Source organism: Emiliania huxleyi (assembly GCF_000372725.1).
Source record: "Emiliania huxleyi CCMP1516 unplaced genomic scaffold EMIHUscaffold_75, whole genome shotgun sequence".
Taxonomy (NCBI): Eukaryota; Haptophyta; order Isochrysidales; family Noelaerhabdaceae; genus Emiliania; species Emiliania huxleyi.
Window position 1 is genome coordinate 510,523 of NW_005196379.1, and position 12,017 is coordinate 522,539.

A 12,017-nucleotide genomic window follows, 5' to 3' on the forward strand; every position below is an offset into this window, starting at 1 on the left:
GGCCTTGGGGCCCTAAAATGGGGTGGGGGGGGGGGGTTTCCACGCGGAAAGACCTCCGCGCCGATGTGTGGGGGTAGTCACTCCTCTTAACGCCCCGCGCACGCAACTCGCGGGGTGCGCGCGCGCCGTCCTGCAGCGTCGCCGGCCGCAGGCCAAGGAGCTCGGCTCCTCGAGAGCACCGACGGACGACGATCGGCTCCTCAGCAGTGGGACGCCGAGCTGGAGGCTCGGCCCGGAGCTCGCGCGGGCACGTGGAGCTTTCCGCTCGGGCCAGCAGGAAACGGGCGCCCCGCACAGCGACGCCCGCCGTAGAGTGCCGAGAGCTCGGCTCGACGCGAGCGCCGAGGAAAAGCGATCGGCTCCGCAGCAGTGGGAAACCGAGCTGGAGGCTCGGGCGGGAGCTCGCGCGAGCACATAGCGAGGTGCGTGCGCGGCGGCGTGACACAGGTGAGCGGGCAGCTGGCGCACATTTCGACTGTGGGAGCTGCCAGGAGTTTGCTCTCTCCGTTCACACCCCTTTGCAGAATTTTATTTTGCATAACGGCAAAGCCGCCACATATGCCCACCTCGTCGGACGCCCACCCTGCAGCGAGGGAGGGCGAGACGATCGAGGGGTCCCGTACCATGCGGAATCGACCCTATCCCACTCAGTGCTCAGATACTCAGCCCGAGCTGAGCTGCCTTTCTCTCCTGCCTACCACACCCGACCGAGCTGGGCTGCCAAGAGACTTGGAGTGTGGAGTCGGCAGCCTCACACCCAGGGCCGGGGAGCTATGAAGCGCACCCAGCGGGCCGGATGATCGGGATCGGGCGGGCGGGGGGGGCAAGAAGCTGTGCACTTGGAGTAGAGCTAGAGACGATTTCTTGGCGGCGCTGCTGGCTGCCATCGCACCTCAGGAGCTCATCCTGGGCGGTTTGGGGGAGTCTTGGGGGTGTACTTGAAGGTGATAAAAAGAGTTTTGCACGAGATCTAACCGGGGGGCAGCCGGAGCACCGTGAAAACAGCGCGCCACAGCTCTTGGAGTCGTGGTTTCGTATCAAGAATACTCACTCACACACTGGCGGCGGTGGCGGCGGTGGCGAATCCGGCGCAAGAGGCGAGCTTTTCTCGCGACAACACAACCCGGCCCAAGACGCACAACTGAAAGAAAGAAAGAAAACGGACAACCCAAGGGAGGGATGGACGCACAACTCACATGCTGCTCTGAGTTCTTCATTTTGGACCCTGCGTATGGACCTCCAAGCCGCTGAGGCCGCAGCTGAAGCGGATGGCGTCGTGTTAGTGACGTGCGAGGGATGCGCGTCTGGTTTTAAAGGCGTCGCTGTGGTGGCGTCGGGGCGTTGGCAATCCCAATACTGGAGCCGCCGCAAGAAAGGGAACGTGCAGCTTGCTCTGTGCGACTCCCGCTTCGAGGCGGCTCTGCAGCTCGCACAGCAGCTTCGGTGGACGAGCCCATGCGAATGTCCCGCCTGCACGCGAGCGGCGGCGCCACCAGCCCTGCCGCCGCCAACGAAGCAAGAGGTTGAAGCTGCCGCGGCGGCCAAGCGCCTCACCCTCGCGCCGGGCAACGGTGAGGGCGGGTACAAGGGCATAAAACTTATTCACGCCTCCAACCCGCGCCGCTACACTGTGGGGCCGCCGGTACTCGCTCATGGAACTCGAGCGGCCGCCGCGCCATTTCAGAACGCCGCACGAGGTGGCGTTCTGGCTCGCCGAGCGGCTCGGCCCGGAGGGGTCGGCCGACTTTGCGGCGGTGCGCGAGAGCTGGACGGCGGACGAGATCGCCGCTGCGCTGCAGCAGACCGCCGATGGGCGCGCCTTTGGGGGCACAGTGTCAAAGTCCCTCTTCGGCGGCTTCGCCTGCGACTCCTGCGCCCGCAAACCCGCGGGCGTCGGTTGCGGGCTCCTCTTTCGCTCAGCGCACGCGGCGCGCCTCCAGGGGCAGCGGTGCGAGGAGGCTGCGTGGGCGGGCGACGCAGATGCGTCGTGGGACGTGCGGCACCCACACCGCGGGCCAGGCGGCCGGCTGATCCCCGGCGGCACCTACCGCTGCACGCACCGCACCGCCGTCGGCTCCTGCTGCGCCTTCGCGCTCGAGGGGATCCCGGTGTACGGCAACTTCGACCACTACAAGTATTACGGGTGCCAGGAACCTGCGCTGGCCCTGACGCGGGCGGTTGAGGCACACGACAGGTCACACGCTGACATGCCGCTCACCGTCGAGGAGTGCTACGAGGCTTGTTTCGCGGCGACATGCCAGGGGTGGGTGCGCAAGTACGAGCTGGAGACGTCGGCCGACAACGCGTCGGGCTTCGCGGGTGTGTCGGTCCACAAAGACGCTAACGCCAAGAAGCGCTTCGACCCCAAGGGGGTGCCTGGCACCTTCGCCACCGCCCACGAGGCCGCCCTCGAGCGCGCAAAGGCGCGCACCGACAAGGGGCAGCAGCGGGCGCGGCACGAGGTGCGCTCATCGCGCGAGGCCACGTTGGTGCCGTGAGCGGCCTTGCCCAGAACAGGCGTGGAGCTGAGCGACGTGTACTCCTGTGCCGGCCGCCCGTGTGTCGAGCGCAAGGGTGTGTGGGTCGGGGAGGCACACCACCAAGAGTCTTGTCTATCTAGTCGTGCCTCACCTATTCGTAGCGCCAGTGAGGCAGTGTGTCCCGGCTGGCGGCTCGCGGGGGGAACCTACAGCTGTCTATGCCTCCACTCATTGGTACACTCGAGTGTCGAGAGCGAGCGACAGTTTTCCGCGAGGGCGGTTTTTCTCTCGACGCTGCGCTTCTCATGACTCATCACGCGCCTGGGACGAAAGAACGGGCACTCGAGTGTGTAAGTACGGTATTACAAAGATTGATTCTTGCCCTGTAAGTATTGAGATATTGTATATGTTATTGATACAGGATACAGCATCCCCTCTAAGTATTGACAATATATTGACACATATTGATCGCTGATTTTAACCTCCAAGAGCACCAAATGTCGACATTTGTCTCAAACATCGCCTTCGCCTCTAGGGCGGGGGCCTGTTCCTTGTAGGGGGCAGTAAAAGTTCACCGATTGGTCGGCGGGCAAGATCTGTACATGTAACATGGATTGGGCTCAAAGTGCGGACGTTGCCAAGAGGGCAGCCGACGAGCACGCTGCGCTCCCACATGACGGCAGAAGGACGCGGCGCGCCCGCCCGACGTCGCCGTCCGACGCACGCCTGCCAGCCGCCACACACGCCCTCGCGGTGCGCCCCGCCCTGGGCAGCCCTGGCCCGAGCCCGGCGGCCGACGAGCCGTCGGTGGAGGAGGCACCAGCCTCTGAGGTGGGAGGCGAGGGGGAGCCGCCGCTGTCCCCGCCGTGATCGACGACGGAGGTGCCGTGCGAGCCATCCTCGCCTGCTCACCGACCAGGCGCGTGCCATGCAACGCGCGATGCATGGCACTTTTCCGTTGTGGCCATCGCACTCCTCCCCGTGGGTAACGAGCTCAGCGGTTCGCCCGCATCCGACCATGAGGATTGCTGTTGTTGGTGCACCGGGCTCGACGCTCCCTCGGGGATGCCGTCTCCCGTCGTCCCGGGCAGCGACGGCATTAACAGGTGGGCGCGCTCTCCGCGTGGGCAACTGCCCCTTGGGTTGGCGCGGCCCCTCGTCCAGGTGCAAGCTGCAACACTGTCGGGATAGAGAGAGCCGTGGGCACGATGGCTGTCTCGTGCTGCGGATCGGGGCGCGACAGCTTGGATCCCCCCTCCCCCCCCCCCCCCCCTCCCCCTTCCAACTGTTGCTGCTCCCGTCCGCGTTCTGGTGCTCCGGAGGCGGACGGGTGCAGCGCAGAATGTGACTCTCAGCGGCGCGACCGGGCGCGACCACTCGCTCGACTCGTGCTTCGGCTGCCGGTGCTGCACCAGCATCGCCACGCGTACGACCAGGTGACCGGCCAGCGTGGTACCGGACACGACTGGCTCGCTAGCTCGAAAAGCTGAAGCCCGGGTGCGGGCTTTTTAGAGCCGTGGACGCCCGCCCTGTGCCACACACCGGACCCCGCGCACCGACGGACCACACGGCGGGGGGGGTGGAGCCTCTCTCGAAACGGAGGCGCGGAAGCCCAAGGTATATTCCGAGTGGGCGTACATTTGTTTGTTTGCGGTTCATCAATCTCAGCTCACCACCGACGCTCGCGCAAGCCGTACCACAGAGCGGGCACTGACACGCTCTACACACCGGGCACACGATCCGGTGCGCTTCACCTTGCGGACACGATTTCTCGCCCGGGCAGCTTTTGCGCGTTGCAGTGTGCTGCTAGCTGCAGCTGTAGCAGACAGGACATAGATGAAGTCCACCCCTCCGCTGCTGCTGCTCTCGCCGGCGAAGACGCTCAACTTTGACTCGGCGCTCTCGCCGGCGCTCCGCAGCCTCACGCCCACCGAGCCTCGCTTCCTCGAGAGGTGCAGCGCGCTCGCCGACCGCGTCGGCTCGATGAGCAAGAGCGAGATCAAGTCGCTGATGTCGCTCAGCGACTCCCTCGCCCAGCTCAACCACGCGCGCTACTCGGCCTTTGCCGAGCAGCCTGCGCGGATCGCGCTCGGCGCCTTTGAGGGAGCGGCCTACAAGGGCCTGCAGGCTTCGACGCTGGACGCAAAGCAGCTCGAGTACCTCGGCCGCTCGCTGCGCATCCTGTGCGGGCAGTATGGAATCCTGCTACCGACGGACGAGATCCGGCCCTACCGGCTCGAGATGTCGACCAAGCTCGCCGTCGGCGACGCTCCGAATCTCTACAAATACTGGGGCGACTCCCTCACCGCGAGCCTCCGCGCGGAGGAGCCGCCGTTCGTGGTGAACGTGGCGTCGCAGGAGTACGCCAAGGCGCTCGACATGGGCGCGCTCGGCTGCCCGGTGATCACCTGCGCCTTTCCGGGCCCTGCTGTGCACGCCAAGCAGGCGCGGGGCGAGATGGTCCGCTTCTGCGCCGAGCAGCAGGTGGTAGAGCCGGCGGGCCTGCGCGCCTTCCGCGGCTCGAGCGGGCAGTGGAGCTTCATCGAGGCAGAGAGCTCCGAGACGACGCTCGTTTTCCACCGGGGCGCGGCGGCGAGCGCGGCGAAGCCGAAGGCGCCGGCGGCGGGGAAGAGGAAGCGCTGACAGCGGTACGCGTGATGTGCACTGTCGCGCGTCGGCTGCGTGCCGGGTGCTCGCTTGTTCGGTTGGGCGGGCCTTGTGACACTGTTGCAGTAGAGTACAGAGCTACACGGTACACTCTTTCGTCTTCGTGTAACAGCGCTACGCAGCTCTCGTCAGTCGTCTCTCGACGTTGCGGCAGCGCTTTTTATCGAGCGCTCTAAAGCGACCAAAGTTCTCAAGCCAGGGATCCACGCGAGTCCTTCAGGAGCGCTGCCTTCCACCCTTTGTTTGGCCTCACCATCAGCCGCCCGAGCACCATCCCGACGCCAACGAAGCAAGCCGTCACCACCAGCGCTATCAAAACGTTTGTTCGCAGCGCGATGACGATGAACGCCAGCACAACAAAGAAGCCAGGCGCTACGGCAGTGGCTGGATGGTGGTTGATGCGGATGTGAGTGTACGCGCCGCCGGTATGAAACGCCACGATGTACGCCTGCGCGGCGAGCACCACGATGTCATCGTCGGAGAAATTGGCTGCTGCAACCGTCGCCAAGCAGAGGCCAGCCACGGGGAAGAAAATGGACGGGTACGGCAGGCTGTCCTCCGTGAGCGTATTCAGCATGTGATGGAACGGCTCGGTGAGGCCGATGACGCAGTGCAAGCAGAAGGCGACTGACTGGCAGACGCGCAGAGCTGAGTCGAGCGCATCCATGTCTCCTGTCAACACTGCGCCTCGACCCTGCCTGCCGCCTGGCGAGTAGAGGCACACGCACGCTCTCTCGAGGTCTCTTCCAACGAGGTGCCGCGTCCTCAACCAGAAAGAATTTTACTGGTGGTGCGAGCAGAAAGAAAGCCTTGGTTGGCGAAGGCTAGCGCACCACACACCTCTCCTTAAAATCCCTGTGTGGTGGCGGCGTGCCGTCCTCCCATCCCTCCCTTCGGCTGATGTTTTCTTTCTTTTTCTTTAGAAAGCCCGTGGTAGTGAGAGACTACTGGTGAGAAGCCGGAGGAAGGTCGCTAGTCGAGAGAGATCGCCAGTGGATAGGGAGTCCACCGTGCTGCGAGCCCGTCGCTGTCCCTTGTCAGGAGCAGGAGAACTAGGAGAGCGCAACCAGTAGGAGGCCCGCGCCTGCCCCCGTGCCGCCGGGTGCAACCTGTCCTATACGAGAGAGGAATCCCTGGGACCCTGTCGTGTGGGTGAACCCTGCCCAGCCCCCCTCCGTGTCGCGATGCGCTCCCCGCTCCCGTTCCCCTGTGTCCCTGATCGTCCTTACAAGATCCTGCTCGTGCAGGTGGGGACCCTGTCCTTCTCCCACCCCTTGTTTGGTGTGTCCGTTTTATTTATTTATTTATAGAAAGCAGCTTGCGTTGTCCGTTTTCTTTCTTTCTTTTTAGAAAGCAACTTTTCCTCGGAGAACCGTGTTTACTTTATGGCCCTTTCCCTGCGAACGCGCACCCCCGGGGCTAGGGCTCTCTAGCCCGAGCCACGCCGAACGGTACTGAACGTAGAGCCGAGCTGAAGGAAGCCGGGGAAGACGACTCCGAGGAGGACGAAACACCAGTGGCAATCCCGTCGTCAGCTGTAACGATGCACCCGAAGGGGACCCCAGCGCCAACATCATCGGTGGAGGTACAAGTGTCCGAAACGAGAGTGGACCTGAGCAACGGTATGACTGGGCGGCAAATGATCGCAGTGGGCATCAGAAGAAGTGGGACGACCGCGAGGTGGCATGAAGGTTGCAGCGAGAATCGGCAAGGGACCCTGCGAAGGGAGATAGGAAGAGGCAGACGACCAAGGGTTAGTGGGCGGCGGCTAGCACCACACTCCTCTCCTTAAAATCCCTGTGTGGTGGCGGCGTGCCGTCCTCCCATCCCTCCCTTGCGCTGTCTGTTTTCTTTCTTGTCGTGCCAGTGTGCTGTGAGAGAGGCTTGTATCTTAAGAATTCTTTCTTGTCAAATTCTTTCTTTTAAGTGTCTGTGTAGGTGAGTGGTGTACAGTGTCGTGTCCATTAGCTCCGAGTAGAGGGGGCGTCCTGCAGACTGCGACTCCTCAAGTGCTCCAAGTGCGCGCGGGAGTCTGGCTCTCTTTCCCAATCAACAATATATCCCGCGGTAAGAACTCACCTCGCCCTACAGACCCCCCAATCACCCACCCGGCGGCCCGCATCTCGCCCCAAAGCCGCTTACGTGCATGTACTGCCCCCTCCCCTCGCACGCAAGCAGATTTTTAGTCGGCGTGGGCTGCAGCCGTGGTCGAGATGATCACAGCTGGGTTCCCGGTCGGCCGGCGGCTCGCTCCGCTTTGCGGGCTTCGACAGCTCTCGCCTCTCCATGTCAACCAAGGCGGATCGGCTCGCGAGGGCACGCAAGAACCTCGCCGACCCGAACGCGGCGCTCGCGGAGGGCACAGGGCGAATCAGCCTCAGTGACCCCGGCGCTGCCAGCGCGAGCACCGCCGTCGACCCAGTGCTCACGCCGCGGCTGCAGGGGAAGTTGATGGAAGCGGCTCGCAACAGCGTCGCGGAGAAGAGCGGGTCGGACGACGACGACGACGATGACGACGATGACGAGGAGGACGAGGAGGACGCCGACGGTGAGGACGATGAGCGCCCGACGACTCTCGCAGGCAAGGTGACAGCAAAGTTCACATCGATCAAAGAGTCACTATTTGGCGACCGCCATGTGGTGGCACCGCAGAGCGCCGGTGTCAGCGGACCGCCCAAGCTTCCCGGTGGCACGTCGTTCTTCTACGACGAGTCGACCAAGGAGCTGCAGACGTGGGCCACAAAGTACAACCTGCACTCGGAGGCCGTCGAGCTGCTGCAGGAGGCCGGCATCGAGACGCTGCATGACCTGCAGCACCTCCAAGGCTCCGAGGCGGAGATGTGCGTCCCTCCCTCGCCCCCGTCCCTCGAGCCAAGCCGTGTCCTCTCACCACGCCTCCCTCGCGCAGGTTCCGCGGCCTCGAGTACTACCCGGCGCTGCTGCGTGGCAAGGTGTGGAAGGCCGTGACAGCGACGCAGGAGAAATGGGCAAAAAAGGCGCAAAAGTGATGTGACGGGCGAGGGCAGGAGCGTGTCGTCCCGTCCCTTACGTGTGCGAGGCTCAGCCTCGCTTAGGCGAGGTGAGCGTTGCGAGGCCGTCAGACCAACTTGGGACGACGACTGCGCTGTTCGGCTGGGTAATGCATGTACCATATACTGTGACATAAGATGGGTTAGAGGATCGAGGGCGGTGGGATGTTTTCATCGTCGTCGCGATATTTTCAGTTGCGCCGCAACTCATAATGTAATCCTATTTTCCTCCATCTCTCGCCCAAGCGCCGACGACACCTCCTCCCGCGCGCGCGCAAGACCCCCGGTCCTCCGCCGGCTTGCTCACAGCGTGCTCGAACGTGGCCTCCTCAGCGCAGCCTCTCGAGCGTGGATGTAGCATTGGCATTGCGCCAGCGAGTTCTCGTGCTCCAGGCGCAGCAGAGCCCACTGTGCACGCCGAAGCAGTTCGATGCCTGTCCGGAGGGGACGACGAATCGGGTTGGGGAGGGGGAGAATTTTGAGGTCTGTTGAGTGAGGCTTGTGGAACGCACCCGCGATCAGAAGCACCCAGTGGCGCTTGAGCAGCGTTTGGCCGGGCGAGATGTAGACAGCCCAGCTGAGTCGTGCAGCGGCGTTGGTGCATATCGCGAACGGGTAGAACCACGAGTGGTAGACGAACCGTCTGCTCGACGCAGCCGCGCTGTACTTGGACTCACCTGCGAGCGGTGTGGGCCGCGCATCGCTCGGAGCAGAGTGAAAATCGTGAGCTACACAACTGGGTGTCTCTCACCAATCGGCAACCGCAGACCCCAGTCGATAAAGACGTCCCACAGGAACGAATAGACGGACGAGAAGAGGGAGACGCCCGCCCACACATTGTCAGACAAGCCTACAGGTCGAGGCAGCTCTGCTTGTGTCGCCGCTCGCCATCCATCTGAGTCCGCCTCTACGCGCTCTCACCCCACTTCCCAAAGGGCGTGACCCCCACCGACAGCAGCGCAACCGCAAGGGAGGCGGTGTACCTGCCGGGTCGCAATCGTCTCAGTGGCAGGCGTGAGGGAGGGTGTGGACGTGGAGGGGGAGCATGCGTGCGGCGGGTTCTCACTTTCCGGCGTTGAATAGGTGTCGTGGGGCGGCGGACCGCAGCCCGCCGGCGCAAATGGCCTTTCCTGGCTCACGAGAGTCGGCAAAGGCACGGAAGCATTGCATGAGCCGGATCCAAAAGGGCAGTAGCGAGAGGACAGTATGGATCACTGGCAAAGCGGTGTAGGAACGGAAGCTGTGGCACTGGTTGTGCTCCTTGTTGTGGAGAGCTGCTTTGTGAGGGTCCCACTCGATGTCAAAGGCGCCGCCTGCAAGCGTCGTTGGGTCGGGTTGCACGAGCTCGGCTACGTTATCTCGGTGCGAGGGCCGCGACGCAGAAGATCGCGAGCTGCTTTCAAATTCGAGCCACACACGGAAGGTGAGGGGCGAGGGGGGCGGGCCTGTGATATAGAGGCAGGCGGCGAGAAGAAAGTCGTTGAAGAGCTTTGGCATCGACGTGAGCATGTCTGCAATGAAAGAGCGCGAGAACGTCACCTTTGTCAAGGGCGAGACGATGACGAAGGCGACGGCCTTGAGGAGCAAGTACCGCTGCTTGCGATCGCTCCACTCGGGCATCCAGTTGAAGGGCCACAGGAGTATGATGGTGGGACCGAGCAGCGCCACTATCGGCCAGACATGCTTGCTGACGTGATCGAGGGTGTACAGCTCGGTGATCAGCGTGAGAACGTACAGGACGAAGGAGGTGAAGACCACCTGACCAGAGGGCGCCGCGGTCGAGCGCTGTCGCCACTAAACACCCGTCAGATACGACATCAACGGCAAAGCTCACCGTCATCGCTCCGAACGAGAGGCGTACGACGACGTGGTAGGAGTGCTTCGCCGACACCTATGAGCATGGCATTGCAGCTCGGTGTCCGAATGTTGGCAGAGCCAGGTGGCGAGCGGTGCACATCCAGCAGCGTGTGGTAGTCGACCCCGCTGTGCTTCCAAACGTAGACATCGAAGCCATACAGTGCAACGAACACCGTCGCGAGAATCAGACCGCGAAAGAGAGGGTAGTACACGTAGGTGAGCTCAAATATGATCCCGAACTTTGACTTTTCGACGTAGGCGGTGGCCATCATGATCAGCACCATGATGAACATCTGCAGCGCGAGCCCCGCCTGAGCAAAAGGGGAGCCGATCCTCAGTGTGCGCCTTCATCGCCGAGCGTGGCGCCGTGGCGAGGCACCTGACAGCCGAGAATAAAGTGCCGATGCTTAATCTCAGCAATCGGCAGCTGCTTGCTCACGCCGTGCATGTCGTCCATCACCATCGAGTCGTAGGGGCTGCTCGGCGTTTGGTGGAGCAAGGGCGCCCGCTTGTCCTTGCTGTTGAAACGCATTGGGCCCATGGAGTCGACCGGGGCGCGAGGCATGGCTCTGTCCGAGACGGATAGATGGTCGAGAGATGGTCGACTCGCGCGCAGGACAGAGATATGTACTTCGATTTTTAACTTTGCGGCTTCTTCATCGCTGAGAGAGTTCTTTTGTTTAAATTCTTCATATCACTTTGAGCTCTCTGGGTATGATGGCAGTATGGCAAATCTGATCCAGTCTTCCTTACACGGCCGGACTAGGAATTCGAACAAAGCAAATTTCTTCCTTTGAAAAACGCGTCGCTCACCGCCGGGGCGGGCGCCTGGCGGAGAGAGAGATTTTTAGCAATACCAAACAACTCTAACACTCACACTTTGTCCTGGCGGCGCCGAGCTGCGCAAAAAATGCCGTCCCAAGCTGTCACTCCCCTTTCTCCCGGCCGGGGTGGGGCGCGCGCGGGGGGCGGCGGGTGTGCGGGATGTCTGTGGGCCCGAGAGCGATATGCCATGTCCGCCTTGCCCCCGGCCGGGGGGGGGGCGTAGGTTCATCGAAGGCAGCTCAAAAAAAATCCTAAGCAGCTGTCCCGACATTCGACGACATGTCTGGTCTACTCGGCAGAGCCTCCGGCTTGCTATCGCGCCAGCTCCCCAGGACGTCGCTGCACCGCGTGCCGCAGCCCCACAGTGCGCTGCGACTCCTCTGCTCTTCTGGCAGCAGCTCGAGCGACGGCGACGGCGACGGCAAGGACGGCGATGTTACCGCAAAGCGTGGCGAGTTGACTAGCGCCGATGAGCCGGTGGAGGCGACTGTGGTGGTGACGTCGGAAGCAGAGTCGTCCGAGTCTTCGCTCATGTCCATCGACCCGAGCAACATCTCCGCGCTGCCTCCCGTGCTCGTCTTCCCCTTCCCCACGCGGCCGCTCTTTCCCGGCGTCTACCAGCCGGCAGAGGTGACCAACGACGCGCTCGCAAAGGCGCTGCTGACGGTCAAGGCGAGCCAGCTGCCGTACATTGGCGTCTTCCTGCCCAAGGAGGGGCACGAGGAAGTCAGCGGCGGCGTCGGCGACCTGGACGCCTCCGACGACGGCGCAGAAGTCGCCGAGGTGATCGCCGGAGGGACCGGCGACGGCGGCGGCGGCGGCAGCGGCGTCGGTGGCGGCAGCGAAGAGACTGCGGTCAGCGGCGCCGCCGACGGCGCCCTCGCTCCTCCGGCGCCGCTGCTGGACGTGGCGTCGCTGCACGAGGTTGGTACGCTCGCTCAGGTGACGCGCCTCACGCAGACGCCTCGAGGCGTGCAGCTGCTGCTGCTCGGTCACAAGCGAGTGCGGCTGGGCAGGCCGGTGCAAACCTCGCCGGTGATCCTCGCGCGGGTGGAAGAGGCGCGCTTCCCACCCGCCGCCAGCCCGCCTCCCCCCCGCTCCCCGCCGCCGCCCTCGCGCCATGCCAAGAGGAGAGGAGGAGAGAGGGGGGAGGAAGGAA

General features: G+C 63.4%; 3 protein-coding genes across 3 annotated transcripts; 2 read left to right on the forward strand and 1 right to left on the reverse strand.

Moving 5' to 3' along the window:
* Positions 1-4,316: 4,316 nt before the first annotated feature.
* Positions 4,317-5,123, forward strand: EMIHUDRAFT_106258 (hypothetical protein; the record flags this gene model as incomplete). The annotated part of the gene is made up of 1 exon (XM_005760612.1): positions 4,317-5,123. One exon carries the CDS (start codon positions 4,317-4,319, stop codon positions 5,121-5,123), a length of 807 nt encoding a protein of 268 aa, XP_005760669.1.
* A 214-nt stretch (positions 5,124-5,337) lies between these two features.
* Positions 5,338-5,814, reverse strand: EMIHUDRAFT_217851 (hypothetical protein; the record flags this gene model as incomplete). Its single annotated transcript, XM_005760613.1, has 1 exon — positions 5,338-5,814. The coding sequence occupies one exon, from the start codon at positions 5,812-5,814 to the stop codon at positions 5,338-5,340; it is 477 nt and encodes a 158-aa protein (XP_005760670.1).
* A 1,586-nt stretch (positions 5,815-7,400) lies between these two features.
* On the forward strand, positions 7,401-8,329 carry EMIHUDRAFT_422522 (hypothetical protein). The gene is made up of 2 exons (XM_005760614.1): positions 7,401-7,987; positions 8,056-8,329. The coding sequence occupies exons 1-2, from the start codon at positions 7,434-7,436 to the stop codon at positions 8,153-8,155; spliced, it is 654 nt and encodes a 217-aa protein (XP_005760671.1). The 5' UTR covers positions 7,401-7,433; the 3' UTR covers positions 8,156-8,329.
* The last annotated feature ends 3,688 nt before the right edge of the window (positions 8,330-12,017 follow it).